Here is a 17,168-nt window from a genome sequence, read left to right as displayed (position 1 = left end):
TGGCGGGGGGGGCCGGGGCGGGCCCCGCCGGGTGACGGTGGGGTGCCGCGGTTGTCCCTGGAGCCCTGGGCCGGGGAGCGCTCCCTCAGGACCGGGGCTCCGGGCGGGGCCTGACCCGCAGCCGGGCGCCCCGCCCCGCCCCGCCCTGCCGAAACGAGCGGCGGAACCCGGGTGCTGCCCCCCCCCCCCCCCCCCCCCCCGCCTCCTCCGGGCCCTGCGCCTCAGGCGGGCTCGGCCCATAGGCTGGGCCAGGCCCGACCCCCGGCCGGCAGCCAGTCCCCGCCGGCAGCCGGGCCCGGCCCCGGACTGACAGGGCTGGCGGCAAATCGGAGGGGCCGGGCGGGAACCGACCGCCGTGCTCGGCCGGGAACCGAAGTTGGGGGCGAAAGGCCCGGGCCATGGGGGCAGAGCGGCGGGGGCGCAGTGCGCGGGCCGCTCCCTGAGGGAGCAGGTGAGCGAGCGGGGCCGGCGGGGAGGCTGCCGGGGGAGGCCGCCGCGGCGTTGCGGGTTTTGCGGAGGGTTTTTATCGGGAACAAACCGCCGCTGGGGTCCGGCTGCCGGTCTCGGCTGGGCAGGGCGGCCTGACCCGGGGCGGGTGTGCTGGGGGCACCCCTTGCCCGCAGCCAGGCTCCGCTCTGCCCGGGCAGGCTTTCCTCACCATGGGGGGGGGGTGGGTTACCCCCCACCTCCCCTCACAACGGGGTGTCTTTGCCCTTTCACGGCTGGGTTGTTGTGCTACCCCTGGTCCCCGCCCCCCCCACGCTGGAGGCACTGGGGCCGCCCATGAGTTAAAGTAATCCCTCGAAGGCCAAGGTTGGCCAAGAGAGCTTGCAGGTCACGGCCTGAGCATGGGATGCATCCTGCTGCCTCAGGATGGGTCCTGCTGCCTCAGGATGTGACCGCAGGCCGATTGCCCAGGGTCTGAGTCAAAGGGACGCTCAGCCTGCACCCATTTTGGGCGGTCTTTGAGTGGAGCACCAGGGACACGTCGCTTGGGAGGATCACACCCCTGCAGTGTCTGTACAGCAGCATCCCCCTCTATGCAAAGGGCTCTTTCCACCGGCGTCCCTTGCTCAGGGTTGCTGATGCTTTTTGAGCTCTTTGGTGAAAGGAGCCATCACGGCACGCAGGGACCTCAGACTGGTTTGCTGTGTGCGGTGCTTTCCAGACACCTCTAATGAGCCTGGCTCCAAGGAATTTAGCCTCCAAGCTCCGCTTGCAGCGATTACACTGAAATGACCTCTGTTTGCATGAAGAGCAGCAGTGTCATCCCCAGCACATGGGGCTGGCGTGACTAACGTAATGCTGCGTCCTGAACAAACAACAGAGGTAGGCAGGCAGCAGAGAAATTAAAAGCAGGGCTCGGAGGACTTCAGAGAATTTTTGATAAGAGCTTTCCAAATGTCAAGGCCTGATGTTAAATGCCAGCTGAATATGTCATCCTTGGGGCCAAGCTAGTTTGCGAGCTCTTGTAAAGCAAGGTCTGTGTGAGTTTCTGTGTGTGAGACTTTGTGAGAAGGCGTTTAAATGCTACTTTCTCTGGTGATATGTGCAACTGTTAGTTTGATTCCTGGGTGTTTTCTGTGGCCTATCCTTCAGCAGGATTTCATTGCAGGTTTTGGACCATTGAGTTCATTTGGCCTGTTTCTATTTTTTTTTTTTCCCTTAGTATCACCTTGGAGGAATATAACCTTGCTGCCCCACTGACTTGCTGGAAATCCTGGCTTATCTACACTTCTGCCTACAGTGCCTACCTTATCTCAGTGTAGCCTGGTGGGGGAAGAAAAGCAGCAGAGAAGCTACAGAGAATTTTTTTATGCTTCACTGAACTAATTGTTGCTTGTCAAAGCAAAACAGGATGGATGGGAAGAAGTGGTACCAAGTTACACATAAGGTGGTTCCAGCAGGGTCCAAGTCTCTTCTCTGAAGAGAAGCTCTAGCATCAAAGAGGCTGCAAAGCAAACACTTCAATCAACCAAAATGGAAGGAGGCAACAGTCCAAATCTGCAACTTCAGCAGCTCCCGTTGGCCACAGCAGCAGTTTCTGTGCAGCCACACACTGACTCCTTTTCTTACAAGGTCAGATTTCTACCCCAGTCTATCCGTAGAAGGCCCTAACTATTCAAGTAAGCTGATAATGCCACTGTATTTTGGTGGGTTTTTTGCAGAAAATGCACTGTCTTTGTATTTAGCTATGCCTGGAGACCCCAGCATGTTATATGCCGTGTATATAAGCAGTGAGAGAAAGAAGGAGAAATTCTGTATCTTGAAGAGCTAGACAAAGTGAAGAAAGGACTGGCAGTTAAAAGATGTGGATGTCTAAAGGTGCAATAAATTCTGCTAGGTGCCTTTTCAGACTAACCCGTACATCAGTAACTGAGATCAGGTGTTCTGGTCTGCTGTATATTCAAGTGCTTGAATTTCAGGTGGGTCAGCCCACAGTCAGGCAGAGAGCCTGCAGCTGAGGTAGGACATGATGCTGTAGTTCCTCCTTATTCTCCAGCTGGGAATGGAGCTGTTCCCAAATCAATTTCCTCTGAATCCCTGAGGATGCTCAGAAAATCCCAGCAAGAAGGGCTTTTTTCACTGGAAAAAGTACTTTGCTGAGAATGCAGTCCTAGGAGTGTTATAAAAGTTGGTGCCGGCTTGCAAGCTCTCGCAGTCCAGAAGCCAGTCCCAAACCTGTGCTGCGCTTAGGAGCTTCTCAGCTGAGGCACCATCTCCTCTGTGTCTTCTAAACTGAAGTCCAGTTGTTGAACCAGTAAACCGTGCTGAGCTTCCCTGGCTACATCTGTGATCACACAGTGATGTTTTTCTGCCAACTTTGCTGTCTGTTGTGGGAAGATCTCAGGTGTTTTTGAATGAAGCTGCTTGGGTGGATCTTATTTTTGTACATCCTGATAAAGAGATCTTTGTTCCACTGATAAGAACTTGAAATCTTAAAGTCCTTGTCTTACTATGTATGAGAAAATCAAGAATAGTATGTTTACTGCTAAGGGAGGAATAGGAATGTGAGCTCGGTTATCCCAAATCAATCAAAGTAAGTGCTAGGCTGTATCCTGGAGACCAGCGCTGAAATGAAAAGTGCTAATGACATCTAATGAGATTTAGACAGTTGTTGGAAGAGCACAAATGCTAAATGGCCTGGCTTAGCCTCAGGCTCTTCTGTTCAGTCCTAATGTACATTTCCTTTGTGACTCAGCCTGCTTTACATCTTTTTTTGTTTCAAATTCTGTCTTTAGACTGTGAGAATTATTGCTGAGCTGGGAATGCTAACATAGAAGGGGTTCGAGCTTGCTAGGAGCTGCTACCAGTTGCCCATTACTTTGGAATAACTGGTTCCTATAAAAAACACCATAAAATCTGTGGTAACTGGGCTGCCTCATCAAATAGGCTAAATTACCTACTGAACCCGCAGATCTTATAAGCGGAGAAGAGCAAAATAGTTCTTAAGGTGTGACTCACAGAATGCAGAGGTTCCTGATCCATGCTCTGCTGAATTCCAGGGCAACAAACATCCTCATGAAGAGAGTTTTTCAAAGGGAAGAATGAGTGAATGGGTCGTTGCGTTTAGCTTTATCTTCTTCCCCTCTGAGAAACTGCAAAGAATGCAAATATACGCACACTAATTTAAATCTCTTGTAGAAAGTTAGGGAAGGGTTATCTTTCACCTGAGTGTCACAGATTTGGAACACAGCCACAGGGAACTTACCTGAATTGCCCTAGATCACGTAGAAAGGGAGGAAGATAAACAGAGATGTTATTGACAGGTGATCTAGGAACTGTTTTAAAAGTCTGCTTTCTTCCAGGTTGTGCAAAAAGCTCCAACTTCCTTCAGGGTCCAGTGGCTAAATTTGTGTGTTTACTTTGTTTTTACAGGAGAACTTGATTGGCGCGTTACTAGCTATTTTTGGGCATCTTGTTATCAGTATCGCACTCAATCTCCAGGTGAGTATCATGCGGCAAATATTGATCCTGCCTCAAGCACCCTGCATTAAAAAGCATCAAGCATGCCAAAGAGTCTTTGCCTTTATTTTCTTTTCTAGAAATACAGCCACATCCGGCTGGCAGGTTCCAAAGACCCCCGAGCCTACTTCAGAACCAAGACATGGTGGTGTGGACTGTTTCTGCTGGTGCTGGGCGAACTGGGAGTGTTTTCCTCTTACGCCTTTGCTCCTCTTTCGCTGATTGTGCCACTCAGCGCAGTGTCTGTTATAGGTAAGGGGGGAAAGAGACAACGGCCGTACAAGTCTGAGTGCGTTCCAGTGTGAGATTGCTGTTCATTGGGCTGATACATAACTCACTGTTTCTCTCTCCTTTTTTTATAGCTAGTGCAATCATAGGAATTATATTTATTAAAGAAAAATGGAAGCCCAAGGATTTTTTGAGTAAGTTCCACAGTTCCTTTTCATTTTTCCTCTCTGTTTACAAGCCCTTCGGCACATAGCATGGCCTCCCAAGAATCATAATTAGAGGGATGGCAAGATCTCCATTAGCTATAGTACCTCTTCGAAGAAATGCGTCATCCACTGTTTGTTAAAAATAGATTTTTTTTTTGTTTTTTTCTGACTTGTGCCAAATCATCTGGATCTCACAGATTTTAGAAATACGTTGAAGTGGCGTTTGTTTGGAGGATCTGAGAACCGTGGTTCTCTGGGCTGAAGCTCCAGCCTAGGGCCTTGACTTTACCATAGCGTAGGCACAACTGAATCAGCTGAATTTCATACATGTGCAAGTGTTTGCAGAACTGTGGCATTCATTCTTCCATTTCCTAGAAAATGGGCTGTGGGCAGTGCCAGGCAGGATAAGCCCCAGATGTAGATCTTGCAGCTCCTGTTTGGTTAGCAGGTGGTGCCCGGTATGAGCTTTTTTCTCAACTCACAGCACACACATTGCCTAGGGTTTTTTTGGTTCTAATGTTTTGAAAGTGGGGCACAAAGGGCAGGGGAATGAGTCATCCCGAGGAATGCGCATGATGTCATTAATGGTCACTGTGCATGTGCGATATTAATTCCATGCATCCACACTAACCCACTAACTTTGTCCTCTCTCTTTTTTTTTTTTTGTTTTTTTTTGTTTTGTCCTCTGGTTGCCGAAGGGCGCTATGTTTTGTCCTTTGTAGGCTGTGGTTTGGCAATTGTTGGAACTTATCTGCTGATAACATTTGGACCTAATAGTCATGAGAAGATGACAGGAGAAAATATCACTAGGCATTTAGTGAGCTGGCCATTTCTGTTGTATATGGTAAGATGGCCCATAAAATGTGGGACAGTTTTCTGCTATATGCCTGACTGGGAGTTTCATTTCAAGCGTTATTTTTTCCTTATGGTTACTAGCAATATTCCTTGTGCTAATGAACCTATGCCAGCTTTTCCCGGTGTCTGTTCCACATCGCCTGTGGAGACCTGCATGCACAATTTGCAACCTTCCCATTCTTTCTCGGAATTATTCTGTTAGGACTTAAATACCTTTAACTGAAAAGTTTTAAAATAGCTTGCTCTCTCCCTGACCTGTCAGCTTCAGCCTGTGGTGGTAGTACTGATGGCAGCTGAGAGCAAGTCTTCCAGAGGTGTCCAAATACTGCGCTTGCATCTGGGCTTCTTCTAGACTGACTTTCTCTGGAGCCATCAATCTCTCATTGAAAATCTTATGAAATCTAGTGTTTTTTAATGGAGATAAGTTTGGCCATTAAATAAGATGTGTGCTGTAGGGATCACTTAAAGAACCTCATTACAGAAAGTAGGCTGAGATCTCAGAGATGAATATTCAGTCAGGATTATTTGATCTGCTGCTTTACCATGAATATAACGTCAAAAGTTCCCATGTTCCCTGTTCTGCAAGAAGCTATTGAATATCTCATCTAATTCGAATCTAAGATCATGCTAAATTTGAGCTATTATTGTGTGGGATCATCATTTTCCTTTGATTTGCCCTTTTGTGTAATTCTAATGTTTGATTGGCTCAGAATCCCATTTACTGCCAACCCTGTACACCCCGCATCTTTTAATATTCTCATTTCTATCTTTTGTAGCTTGTGGAGATCATCATATTCTGCCTGCTACTATATTTTTACAAGGAGAAAAATGCAAACTACATTGTAGTTATTCTTCTGCTGGTAGCTTTGCTGGGTAAGTTGACAGGGACTTTTAAGATCTTTTAACTCTGTCTTATAACAGAAAACTACAGTAAACTGAGGCATCTATGGCTTGTAAGGAATTATATTGACCTAATTAATGCCATAAAATGCACCAATTATTCCAGAAGTGTGACTACAAATTAGATAAAGCTAGTATGTTGCAGTGATGTTTAGGATCTTTGCAAGTGACCTTTGAACAATTAAAACTTATTTCCCATAAGGACGAATAATCTGCCAAATACAGAAAATGCAAATTATTTATTAGTGTTCTTACTTTTAATCTGTGCATACAAAGCATGGTACAATATCTTATCTATGCAGTGGATAAGGAAGGCTGATTCAAAGGATGAAAGAGAGGATTTGACCTGCAAGAATCTTCTTGGCTCTGGGAAGATTTGCTGTCTGGCTAAAGAAACGATAAATACTCTGCCCTGCCAGTATGTCCCTATTTAAATTGGAAGAGCCTCTGGGCATGGGGTCGAATGATGCTTTTGATATCCTCGTAGCCTACAGCGGGCTCCGACAGTGACTCTGGAAAGGCCAGGATTTCACTTGTACCTTTCTCCACATTACTCTGTTTTTTTCAAAGAAACTGTGATCAATTAAACTTTAAAAAGGGTGACTATAGCAAGGCAGTGACGCAGTCTGATGTGCGGCTGAATCTATGTCACAGTCTTCAATTTTTGCTATTTATGCGACTTCAGTCACTGCAGCGTCTTGTCTCTTTTTTTTTTTTTTAACTGTTTGTGACTGGATTTCAGTAACTGATGCCTCAGAGGCTGTGTGAATCATAGACAAAGCAACTGTCCTAATTCTGAATGGCCCTGTCTTGTGCTTTCAAGAAATGGAAAGGAAGTAGGCTCTTTCTGACTCTTGTTTTGAAAATTTCCTTAGCTTTATTAACCAAGCCGATATGGCATCAGAAATGAAAATTTGTATCCTTCCATCATGTGACTGCACAACACTCTTTAAATACTTAAAAAAACCCAGTAAATGCTCCCAGCCCTGTAGAGAAGGGAACCACGATACAAAAAGGTTAAGTGATTTATTGAAGGTCACTGTGGTAAAATTGTTGGGAATAAAACTGGCAGATTTGTATGCAGTTTGCATCCCTTGTTTGCCCTGGCAAAAGGAGTGTTCAAGTTTTTGTAGATCCTGGGTTTGTTTGCAGATACCTGTCAAGTATAGAGCGAATGTGCAGCGTTCGTGTCGCATTGAGCATGTATCAGTGTTTCAGCTGAGTCTCGGTAAACATTCACAGGTTCCATGACTGTTGTGACTGTGAAGGCTGTGGCAGGCATGATTGTTGTCTCGATACAAGGAAACTTACAACTCGACTACCCTATATTTTATATCATGTTGGTGTGCATGATTGCTACAGCGACCTTTCAAGCAACGTAAGATATTCACTCTCTTTTTGTCTATAGTTGTGCTGGTTTCAGTGGATCAGTAATTAATGGGCTGTTTGTTATTCATTCCAAGAATGCTGATTACATTTTAGGAAAAGAATTATCCATTCTCTTCTGTGACCTGTCCTCAAATCCATGTCACAGGAGCCTGAGGTAGTGGTGTTCTTTGCTTTTCCATGTAGTGACGCTGCCAAGTAGTTTTAATCCCAAATTTATACATCACTCAAGTATTTGCAAAACTGTTAGGAATGAAATGGTGGCAGATTGGATACAGTATCTGTGCACTGACTAAAATCAAAGTGCAGAATCAGTGTTGTTGATGATGTGTCTATTTTTTTTGTCTTCTGTACTTGGAATAACATAAAAAGCCGGTAGCAGCAGGGATAAAAAGCTATTCAAAATGTGAGTGACATTCTGGCTCTAAGGTTAGCGGCAGTAATTTCGCTGCCTTTAGTCAGTGCAGCCATAAGGCTTGCTTTTCTGTCATTTGTATTAATTCCAAGGGATGCTGCTGCAGGTTTATTGAGAAAGAGAATAAAGTTTCTTAAACTTATGCATCGCTTCCAAAAGGTGTTTCCAAGAAGAAGGAGACCAATACTAGTCCATGATAACTGCTCTAGGATTTGAGTATCCTTCCCAAATCAACCCCTGTTGTCTGTCATTGTATTGCAGATTTTTAGCTCAAGCCTCACAGCTGTATGACTCATCTCAGATTGCCAGCATTGGCTATATCCTGTCCACAACAGTAGCAATCACAGCAGGTAACAGTGCACAAAACAATGTGTTGGTCCTTTCTGAAAGAAGGGTGGGCAAAAGATTTTGGAAAATAATCCTCACTTACAGATAAGGAAGGTGAATACTCACCAAGACGATGACCTGTGTTTTCCTGTCATCTCTCTTCTGCAGCTGGCTTTGATTCTTTTTTTTCTTTCAAAAATGTGAATGATCCCATTGGACTGTGTTAAAATTCTCTGTTAAGTTCTGTCATTTTGTTTAAAGTGCACAGGAACTTACGTTTGAGACTGTATTACTCATGCCATGCTAGCGTGTAGAAGAGGGTGATGTATGCTCTTAGATGTGCAACTTGAATACACAACTAAAATTTCTCCTTGTGTAGTTTTATCTAGATTTTGTTAAAATGTATGTGATACAGTGTATAAGTGTATTTGCTTCCTCTGTACAAAGGTGTTACAATTCTCTTCCTCATAGTCTTGCTTGCATTCTATCTGGCATGCAGCTGCTCACAGCTTTATAGGCACTTTTCTTTCTGAACAGTTGACTCCAATTTCAGCCCTTGCCCACATAGGAAAAGCTTTGTCTGTGTGAGCAAAGATGAGCGTTTTTAAACCCCTTAGGCTTCAAACCTGACGAGCAGCCTTTTTAAGGTTTGGTGCCCCTCACTTAGACATATGAGCAAAACTGGGGGGGAGAAACCAACCAACCAAAGAAAAAAAACAAAACCCCAACACTGGAGAAGGTGCACCTGGTTGACAGTGATGAATACTATCTGTGTAAATAGTAATGCCCTTCTAGGTATAGAAGGGCAATAGCTTCCCCCGTAAATTACATACTGCCTTTTAATGCTTTTCTTCAATGTCATGAGAGAGTGTGGCCTACTCTTTGGTTAATGTTTATGTCCTGTCATGTTCCAAGCCATATGCTGCTGTCAGATTCATCAGCTTATTTACTTTACTTCAATTAGAAATGTAAAGAGTAGGAGCCAGAATGCGTGTCCTGTTGACATGCAGGACACCAAGGACACTTGTCATCTTACAGGTTTGAGCTGTGTATACTTGTTTGGGATCAAGAGTTTGTATGCTGTTGTGGTCAGAGAGATCCCATTTGGTTTGTCATTCAGACTTCAGAAATCCAGTCTCTTGTGTATGTGGTAACCGCTGCTGTATGGTGAGAACTTGGCTCAGGCTTCATTAGCACAGTCACATGCAAGAGTTCCAGCAATGTTTCCTTCACAACCCCCTACCCCAGTATGGAAGGATTTGTACTAGTTGCTGTGCAGCTGTACAGCTTTACTTGCATCTGTATTAGTTACACCAGTATAACTATTTTGGTAGTGAAATTCAAGGAGGTTAGTCAATAAGTTGTGTTAAAGTAGAAATCAGGCCACCTTTTTCTACTTTAAGATCATAAAAAAACAAAGGTGCTGCCTATAAAAATAGGAATCTTGCATGATTTGGTTTCTGGAGGGACTGGTGCTGGAGATGTAGCACTAATTGCTCAGGTAAGCTGGGAAGAAAGATGTCATGAATTATTTCCTTTTAAAGGAGCAACTTTTTACTTGGACTTCACCGGTGAAGATGTTCTCCATATATGTATGTTTGCGCTTGGGTAAGTGTTTAAAGTTTCCTTGATAGAAAACTGGAAAGTATTTCCAACCTAAACGATTCTATGATTCTTCATATGACTAAGATTTTAAAAATGCATATCTGTCTATCTCTCCATATATATATCGGAGGTACCCACCTTCTTGGGGAGGAGGACAAACTGAAAGCACTTTCTGTGTTAGAGCAGACAACGGCCCACAGAGCTCAGTATCAATGACGGATGCTCTAGAGGAATGGCGTAACACTAGGTTATGCGTAATTGTACAACATAAACCACTAAATCCCTTACTGGGGATTTTTCAAGCTACTTGCTCATGAATCTAGAAGAATTGCAGAATAACCAAAAGAAGCCATCTCTAGGGAATCTGTTTCAGGTTTTGCTCCAAGCCTTCACTGAACTGTGACTGGACTTCTGCTTCTTAGGGCATGGGCACTTGCATAATGCAGATACGATCAGTAAAACATTTGCTGTGTAACTCAGTATTTAGTCCTAGTACAGCGTCTTGATGTAATTAGCTCTCCATAATTGGGACATTCTGAAATGTCTGTCAGATTAGTACAGAAAAAAACAATTGGGAGATTAATGTTATGAACTGCGCCTTTCTCTGTCAACATACTGTAAAAATTGACAGTTGTTAATGTGTTTACCTATGGGAAACCTTTCAAGGGCCAGGCTGCTAAATCCTGGAATTTCATTGAAGAAAACCAAATTTTTATATGCTTCCTTTCCCCCTTAGTTAGTCAAGATTAATTAATTAACATGAAACCTTTTCCCTTTGAAACCTTTGATACAGGAAAGGTGAAATTGTTCTGATTGCTAGGTGGATTTCAATACTGTTGAAGAGGGTTATTCAGCTGAGACAGTTCCCTGTAATTCTGACTTCACGGTTCTTTCTCTTCCAGTTCTGAATTCTTTATGGTGCTACATGATAGGCGCTCAGAAGCAGCAACATGCAATATTACCTCCTCTCCCTTTTCATAGTTATCTCAGTAGATCTTGTCTTCTCTCTCAGGTGCCTCATAGCATTTCTAGGTGTCTTCCTGATCACAAGAAATAGGAAGAAGTCTGTACCATTTGAACCTTACATATCAATGGATGCTATGCCAGGTAACAGTAAAAATACAGTTGTTTATCACTCTTTCTCTTTTAAGCGTTAGGCTTCACAGAGAACGCTCAAGCTTTAGGCTCTGTTAACTATCCGGATATATCAGGTGGCTGTCTTGTTTTCTAGTTTTTCCTTCTCTTGTTTGTTTGTGCCTTGTGAGGGGTACGTGCCTGTTTTGCGAGGAGCAGAAGAGAGGTGACGTGCCATTTGGATGCCACTTATTCTGGGTCCTCTGACACCAGGGGGGATGTCAGATTTTGTCAGAACAGCCTTGTCCAGTTGGCTACTGTCTGGGAAGACAAACTGGTTTTGAGCATTTGCTTGGGGCTGGGCTTGGTCTTCACCCAGCAGGAAGAACTGATTATTGAGGAAGACTGAGGTATGTTGCAAGAGCTGGAGGCCAGGGGGAGCAGAAATTTCTTTTGGGAAGTGCAGCTAAACTCTCTTTCTGGTGAGCTGTAAAATATATGCAGCACTTGATAAATGACTGACTGCCATCCTGCATTCACTTGAAGCGTATTTCTCCATTAGTTGCTTTAGTGCTAAGCAGAAAAACATTATGTCTTTCGTCTAACACTCAAGGAACTGATGAGCCGCATATCACGAACCCTGAGACTATATAATTTGCTGATTTAAGAGAGTGCAGGAAGAGTGCACGTTTGTTCCTAAGCATTTAATCTCTGTCTTTGCTCGTTTCAGGCATGCTGAACATGCACGATAAAGGGATTGCAGTTCAGCCTGACCTCAAAGCTTCTTTTTCCTACGGTGCCCTAGAGAACAATGACAGCATGCCGGAAATTTATACACCAGCTACGTTGCCGATTGTGCAGGAGCAACATGGTTCCAAAGGAGTTTCTGCTCCACCCTACCGAGTGCTGGAGCACAGCAAAAAGGAGTGAGTGACCTTCAAGGAACTGATTTGAATTGTCCGAAGTATGACCTTTATTTATTTACCCATTAAAATATAAGCAAGTGTAAAGCCAACCTTGATATAGTTTAAAGCTTGTCTCAACTTTCAAGGCTGATTATTAAAATAAACAACTCTCTATAGTTGTGAAGTTGAAAGCATTTGTCTTGGCCAGAAGGAAATCACAGTTCTCCATTGAAGGCTGCTGTCTGGAAGTGTGAAATGGTGAGTGCAGTATCATGGCAGCAGGAAACCGATGAGAGAGCATACACTGTGAAAATGCAGAGCTGTGGGAAGAGAAGTGAGTGTGCAATTTTTAGTCCTGCTGGGAGTGGGTTTGTCTCCAAATAGAAGCTTTCAGGGGTTGCTCACAGAGAGAGGAGGGCAGGACTTAATCTTTCATATGTAGGGACTGTGACGGATTTCCAGAAAAGTTGTAAATCCTTATGTCTCTAGCGTAACCGCCAAACTACCTTAACATGGCAATAAAATCTAATTGTTTTCAAGCACGAACACTGAAACTTACTGTGTCTTTAGAGCAGCATATTTGGTTAGAGTAAGCAAGCTACTGTATTCCTTCAAAACGTGAATCTTGGGCACTTCCTGTACAACTGTTCTCTGACTGGTGTTGCACATATGCACTGAGTATGTGAACTGTTTTATAGCACCACTGGATTATATGGCAGCTGAGAACAAAGATTGGCAGTTTTCTGGTTTCATAGTGGGAGCTTCAAGTTGGCTTAAATGGTGCAGAGGGAACACTGTAAAGTACAAGAACAAGAAGAAATGAGAATAGCAACATGACTGGTATCTGGTGGGAATTTTTTGTAGTTCTTGATGAGATCCTAATTCTGTTGTAGCTTGTATTTCCTTTCTGGTTGAGGCAGGATTTCCAACTTTGTTTAGCAGCCTGAAACGCTTAAAGGTGTTGACATTCCTTAGTTAAAAAGCTCAGTCTAGGTGTTTTAGGCTGGGGTCCCCCCCTTTTATTTTCTTTCAAAAAAGCAAAAAAAGATACTGGTCTAATATTGTGAATGACCTAAGAAGAAAAAAGAAGCGAGCACAGGCTAGCACTCGGTGAGGACCGTAAGAATAATGGATCATTGTGTACTCGTGATATTTATCTTTCCAGCTTCCAAGAGATGGCTGGAAGCTGATACGAAGGGAGAATAGACACAAGGCGGGGGGGGGGGGGGGGGCAGAACTTGTCAAGTGAAAAGGACAAAGTACAACACTTACTGGCATATGCACGTTATACTGGCACTTTGATACCGTCGTCTTCTCTAAAAGCAGTTGTTCTCCTGGGAAACAGAATTTTAAGTCTACTCAGTGTGTCTTGGGCTGTGTGCATAGTGGAGTGTCTCCATGACCTTAGAAGGCTTTATTTGAGATGAATAGTGCTTGTGTTCCACGCCTTTTTTTAAGTGGTTACTCTGATACCAAGGGGTTTGGGAGGATCTTGGACTTGCAACAGTGGCTTTCCGTGGGGTTTTTTTGTTTCTTTTTTTACATTGACTCGTGGCCAGTTTCTGTTCCCACTGCCAAAAACTCCCAAGAACTCTACTGACTTGTACATAGTTATTCCAGATTCTTGCTATTGTATATGACAACAGAACTGTTCTTTTGTATATGTTTGCTTTGCCAGCTATGAATACTAACTTAATCTAGAAATACTTGAGATTGTTTTGGCATTTTTGTGCGGCTTAGAAAAATTATAACCTTCCCCCCTGCACAGAGTAGATGCCTAGTGGCTGTACGTGTACCTATATGTGAAGTTTCTTTGCCAACTTGGCACGTCTGACAATTCAGATCTTATCAGTGGCATCCTGTACACTACAGCTTATGACACCTTAAGGAATAGCAGCTTTTCTTTTGCCCTCGATGCTTTTTGTGTTTAAGTAAGATAACAATGTTAATGGGCTAATACTGCCAGAACATTCATCTTGTTGGAGTTGCAGTGACACTGATTTACTACCTTTGGCTTTGTATCCCCGGTAATCAATTGTTTGTGAATTCATGTGCAGCTTTTGTTCATTAACAATACAAAACAAAGTAGTACAGGGGAGGCTGAATGGGAAGGGTACAAGAATGCTGGTTTTTCTTATCTCTTCCCTTTTAATCAATGAGGCAGTAGCTGTTTTGACCTACTAGTTCTGAAACCACAGAAACATACTGTTTTAAAACAAGCTGTGCTAAACCATGCATGGCTACGAAGTCTACTTTTTACATGGCAATATTCTCTGTGTTTAATTATTACAGATGGTGCTGTGGTATAAAATAATCAGAAGCGCTTAAATGTTCTGCTGTTGATTTATATTAGGATGGTCCTGCCTGTAACAGAACGTTGTTTTCTCGGTTCTTAGTTTTTCAGTAGTATTTCAAACCTGCAGTTGACTGGTGTGCAGACGTTATAGCCAGTAAATGGCTGGTTGGGTTTTTCTCCTAATCGTGGGACCTGACATCCTGAGGGACAGACATACAGTTCTCTGCTGGGCCAGAGAGCTGCCCTGATGCTGAGCCCCTGCTGGCACTTCACTTTTGTGGGCTGCTCTCTGGCCTGATCCAGTGATTTTTTTTTTAAATTATTATTTATTTATTTTTGCAGTAGGCTGCCTGGATTCTCCCCAGCCCTGCAGCCTGAGCACTGACCAACTCCTGGCCTGACCTCCCTCTCTGCCAGAGAGCCCGCAGTTGGCAGCACATGGCTGTCTGCTGCCCTGAGTGAAATTTCCTCCAGCCATAACCTGAGCTTTTTGTATTATTGTGCTGGTTTGGCCCTTTTCTTTCAAAGACTCTAAAGGCAAAAGTCTTGCTCTAAAGCTTTATATAACCATGTTTTATTTACACAGTCTGTGTGTGTTTAAATAATTCTATTTAATAAGGACAGTTCCCTTTACCTGCAGCGAGACTTGCTTTTGGAAACTCCCTGACAAAGGACTCCAAGGGAGGTGCTGTCTGTTTCTAGAGCGCATAAATCACAATATTTTAGATGACTCCATTGTGCCACGTCAGTAGAGCCTGAGGTGTTCCTTGGGCTGTAGGCCTCAACTCAATGCACTGATGTTTTAAGGGTTGCGTTTTTGCCGGTCTGTGTCAGCCACGGTAAACACAGCTGCCAGGCTGCACCGCACTCCTGCTTGCTGCCTATGTTCAATACTTGAATTTTAAAATGTGGGGTTTTTTTAATATATTTTATGTACTTCCCCCTTTCTTGCTCTTTCTCCCAAGCTTCTAAAAGATTTTATTTCTGCTCTTCAGCACAGTCTTACAGCTGCCCCCTCGCTGAGAAGGCATGAACAGGGGCCCCTAGAAGCCAAACATGTTTAAACTGACTGTAGGACTTCTGCGCTCTAACAGCGGGAGGGTGTAGCTCAGGATTGAAATTGAAACTCCTTACCTCCCTTCTAGTTCAGAGCTTACAAGCTGAAAACAGGAAGCTATTTGTACCCTCAAGTCTATAATTTTTACAGAATATTTGTTAACGTGAGATGACAATGGCCATGCCTGGGATTGCAGCAAACATTTACAGTGAAACAGCACATGAAGATTTAAAAGAGAGGAGCCCCATGCCACATTCTAGTCCTCGCAGCATGAAAAATAATTTGTTGGTGTACAGCACACTTTAACATGTGTATGTCAAAACTTCGGTTTATCCAGGGCTGATCCCGAGAGAGGCAGGACACTGTAAACAGATGAGTAAGCTTAGATTTCCAAATGTTCAGCACTTTTCAGAATCAAGAGCTGAAAAAGTGCACAAAAATCAACTGACTGCTGTCTCCTTTACTAAACTGGTAGAATAGCTCCTTGACGCTCTAGCTCCTAGCTTCTTTATCAAATGTGAACTGACATCTATTGCCCCCACACTGTGTGGCTTCTCAATGCACCAGAGCACTTAATCCGTTCTCAGAGTATATCTTACATGTAACTTAATGCTGTGGAATACAGCTCCGATGTTGGCTGAATGTACAAAATGATCTGCCTACAATGTTCTTTTGTTCACATTAAAATCTGTAAATAAATCAAGCTTTACAGTATTGGACTATTAAGGATCACTGCTTAATTTTTTCATAAGCAATGTTGCATGTCTATTTAATTCTGTTTGTCTTTTAGGTGAGACCTTTGGAAATGAAACTTAATAAAAGATTGTGGTAAAACTGATAGAATTCTGGTCTGCTCCGTACTCTTGGTATAGCTTTAATCAGCCATAAATGTCTGGAGAGAAGTTAAGACAGAATTTAGTTTACTACCACAAGTACTATGTGCATTCAGAGAACTGTCTTTTTTAACGGGATACTTGTAAATGAAATGCAGATTGCTACAGCTCATGTTTGGGGCTGCAGCATTACTAATGCTCACCATTTTACATGAGTCTCCCAAGTATTTGGTGTCAGTATTAGGAATCATGCAATTTACTTTAAAATCTTAGTTTTACAGGGCTTTAAAAAAAAAAAAATCTTAGCATTCATTATGTCAGAGAAGAGCTTGAAAATGCGATCCAAGTATAGCCTGAAGGGGGGAACGAGGATGACACAAGATGAGCCAAATCACAAAATCAAAAGCATTGTATTATTGGTGGCCTGTCTCATGATTTTTGCATGCCTGCCAACTCAATACTGAAATTGAGACAACAGCACACTTCTCCGAGACAGCAAAGACCTCTAATAGTAGTTGGGAACGCTATGCCGTAGGAGATGCCATCCTTCAGATACAGGATATCATGTCTTTGATTGCAGGAGTGGACAGCTTAAGGGCATTTGCTAACAATGCCATTAAGAGATACAGACGGTCATAAATTTAGAATACTGGCAACGTAGCTTAATCGAATGCTTGCCAACCTAATTAACACTCACCATATGGGTTTTAGTCCAGGGGGATAAGCAGAAGATAACCCTCAGGATACTCTTAATTAAATGTATCTCTTGGGGTCCCAAACCACAAATGGAAAAAAAACCCAAAAAACCAAGAGCAGCCTTATCCACTTTGGTGTTAAAGCTGCGCTTCATAGAAGTCCCTGGACACGAGTATTAAAACAGTGGTTATCACATTCTTGAATGTTTGCAGAAGCAGCACACCTAAGCCCCCGTGTTTCTCATAAATGCGGTAATACTTTGTTAACATACATCATTTAAGGGTTAGTGTGTTGTATCAGAGACAACTGTGTTAAGTGCTAATATAAAGAGGTGGCAATCAAGCCAGATGTCAGGTTCATTACAAAAATGCATGTTACAAAACAGGTGTTATTACAAAAGGCAGAGTATTTAAAATGCC

The 17,168-nt window shown here is 43.4% G+C and overlaps 1 protein-coding gene across 7 annotated transcripts; it reads left to right on the top strand.

Moving 5' to 3' along the window:
• The first annotated feature begins 407 nt into the window (after positions 1 to 407).
• On the top strand, positions 408 to 16,038 carry NIPAL3 (NIPA like domain containing 3). Of its 7 annotated transcripts, none has more exons than XM_075721828.1 (12): positions 408 to 451; positions 1,670 to 2,079; positions 3,880 to 3,948; positions 4,047 to 4,218; positions 4,329 to 4,388; positions 5,099 to 5,244; positions 6,032 to 6,128; positions 7,398 to 7,533; positions 8,218 to 8,306; positions 9,828 to 9,891; positions 10,901 to 10,995; positions 11,693 to 16,038. In XM_075721828.1, the coding sequence occupies exons 2-12, from the start codon at positions 1,981 to 1,983 to the stop codon at positions 11,890 to 11,892; spliced, it is 1,227 nt and encodes a 408-aa protein (XP_075577943.1). In that variant the 5' UTR covers positions 408 to 451; positions 1,670 to 1,980; the 3' UTR covers positions 11,893 to 16,038. The 7 variants fall into 7 exon arrangements, with proteins under 7 accessions (XP_075577943.1, XP_075577944.1, XP_075577942.1 ...); XM_075721829.1 differs by lacking the exon at positions 408 to 451 and adding an exon at positions 993 to 1,329 and having other exon boundaries at positions 5,123 to 5,244; XM_075721827.1 differs by lacking the exon at positions 408 to 451 and adding an exon at positions 993 to 1,329.
• Positions 16,039 to 17,168: the final 1,130 nt, after the last annotated feature.

Source organism: Pelecanus crispus, chromosome 16, assembly GCF_030463565.1.
Source record: "Pelecanus crispus isolate bPelCri1 chromosome 16, bPelCri1.pri, whole genome shotgun sequence".
Taxonomy (NCBI): domain Eukaryota; kingdom Metazoa; phylum Chordata; class Aves; order Pelecaniformes; family Pelecanidae; genus Pelecanus; species Pelecanus crispus.
This window is presented reverse-complemented; position numbering and strand designations above follow the sequence as displayed.

Excerpts from the sequence above, each read along its gene's own strand:
- NIPAL3 (XM_075721828.1), top strand. The coding sequence starts at position 1,981 with ATGGAAGGAGGCAACAGTCCAAATCTGCAACTTCAGCAGCTCCCGTTG. Across the intron at positions 4,219-4,328 it reads CAGCGCAGTGTCTGTTATAG|CTAGTGCAATCATAGGAATT; the intron begins GTAAGGGGGGAA and ends CTTTTTTTATAG. Across the intron at positions 9,892-10,900 it reads ATATGTATGTTTGCGCTTGG|GTGCCTCATAGCATTTCTAG; the intron begins GTAAGTGTTTAA and ends CTTCTCTCTCAG.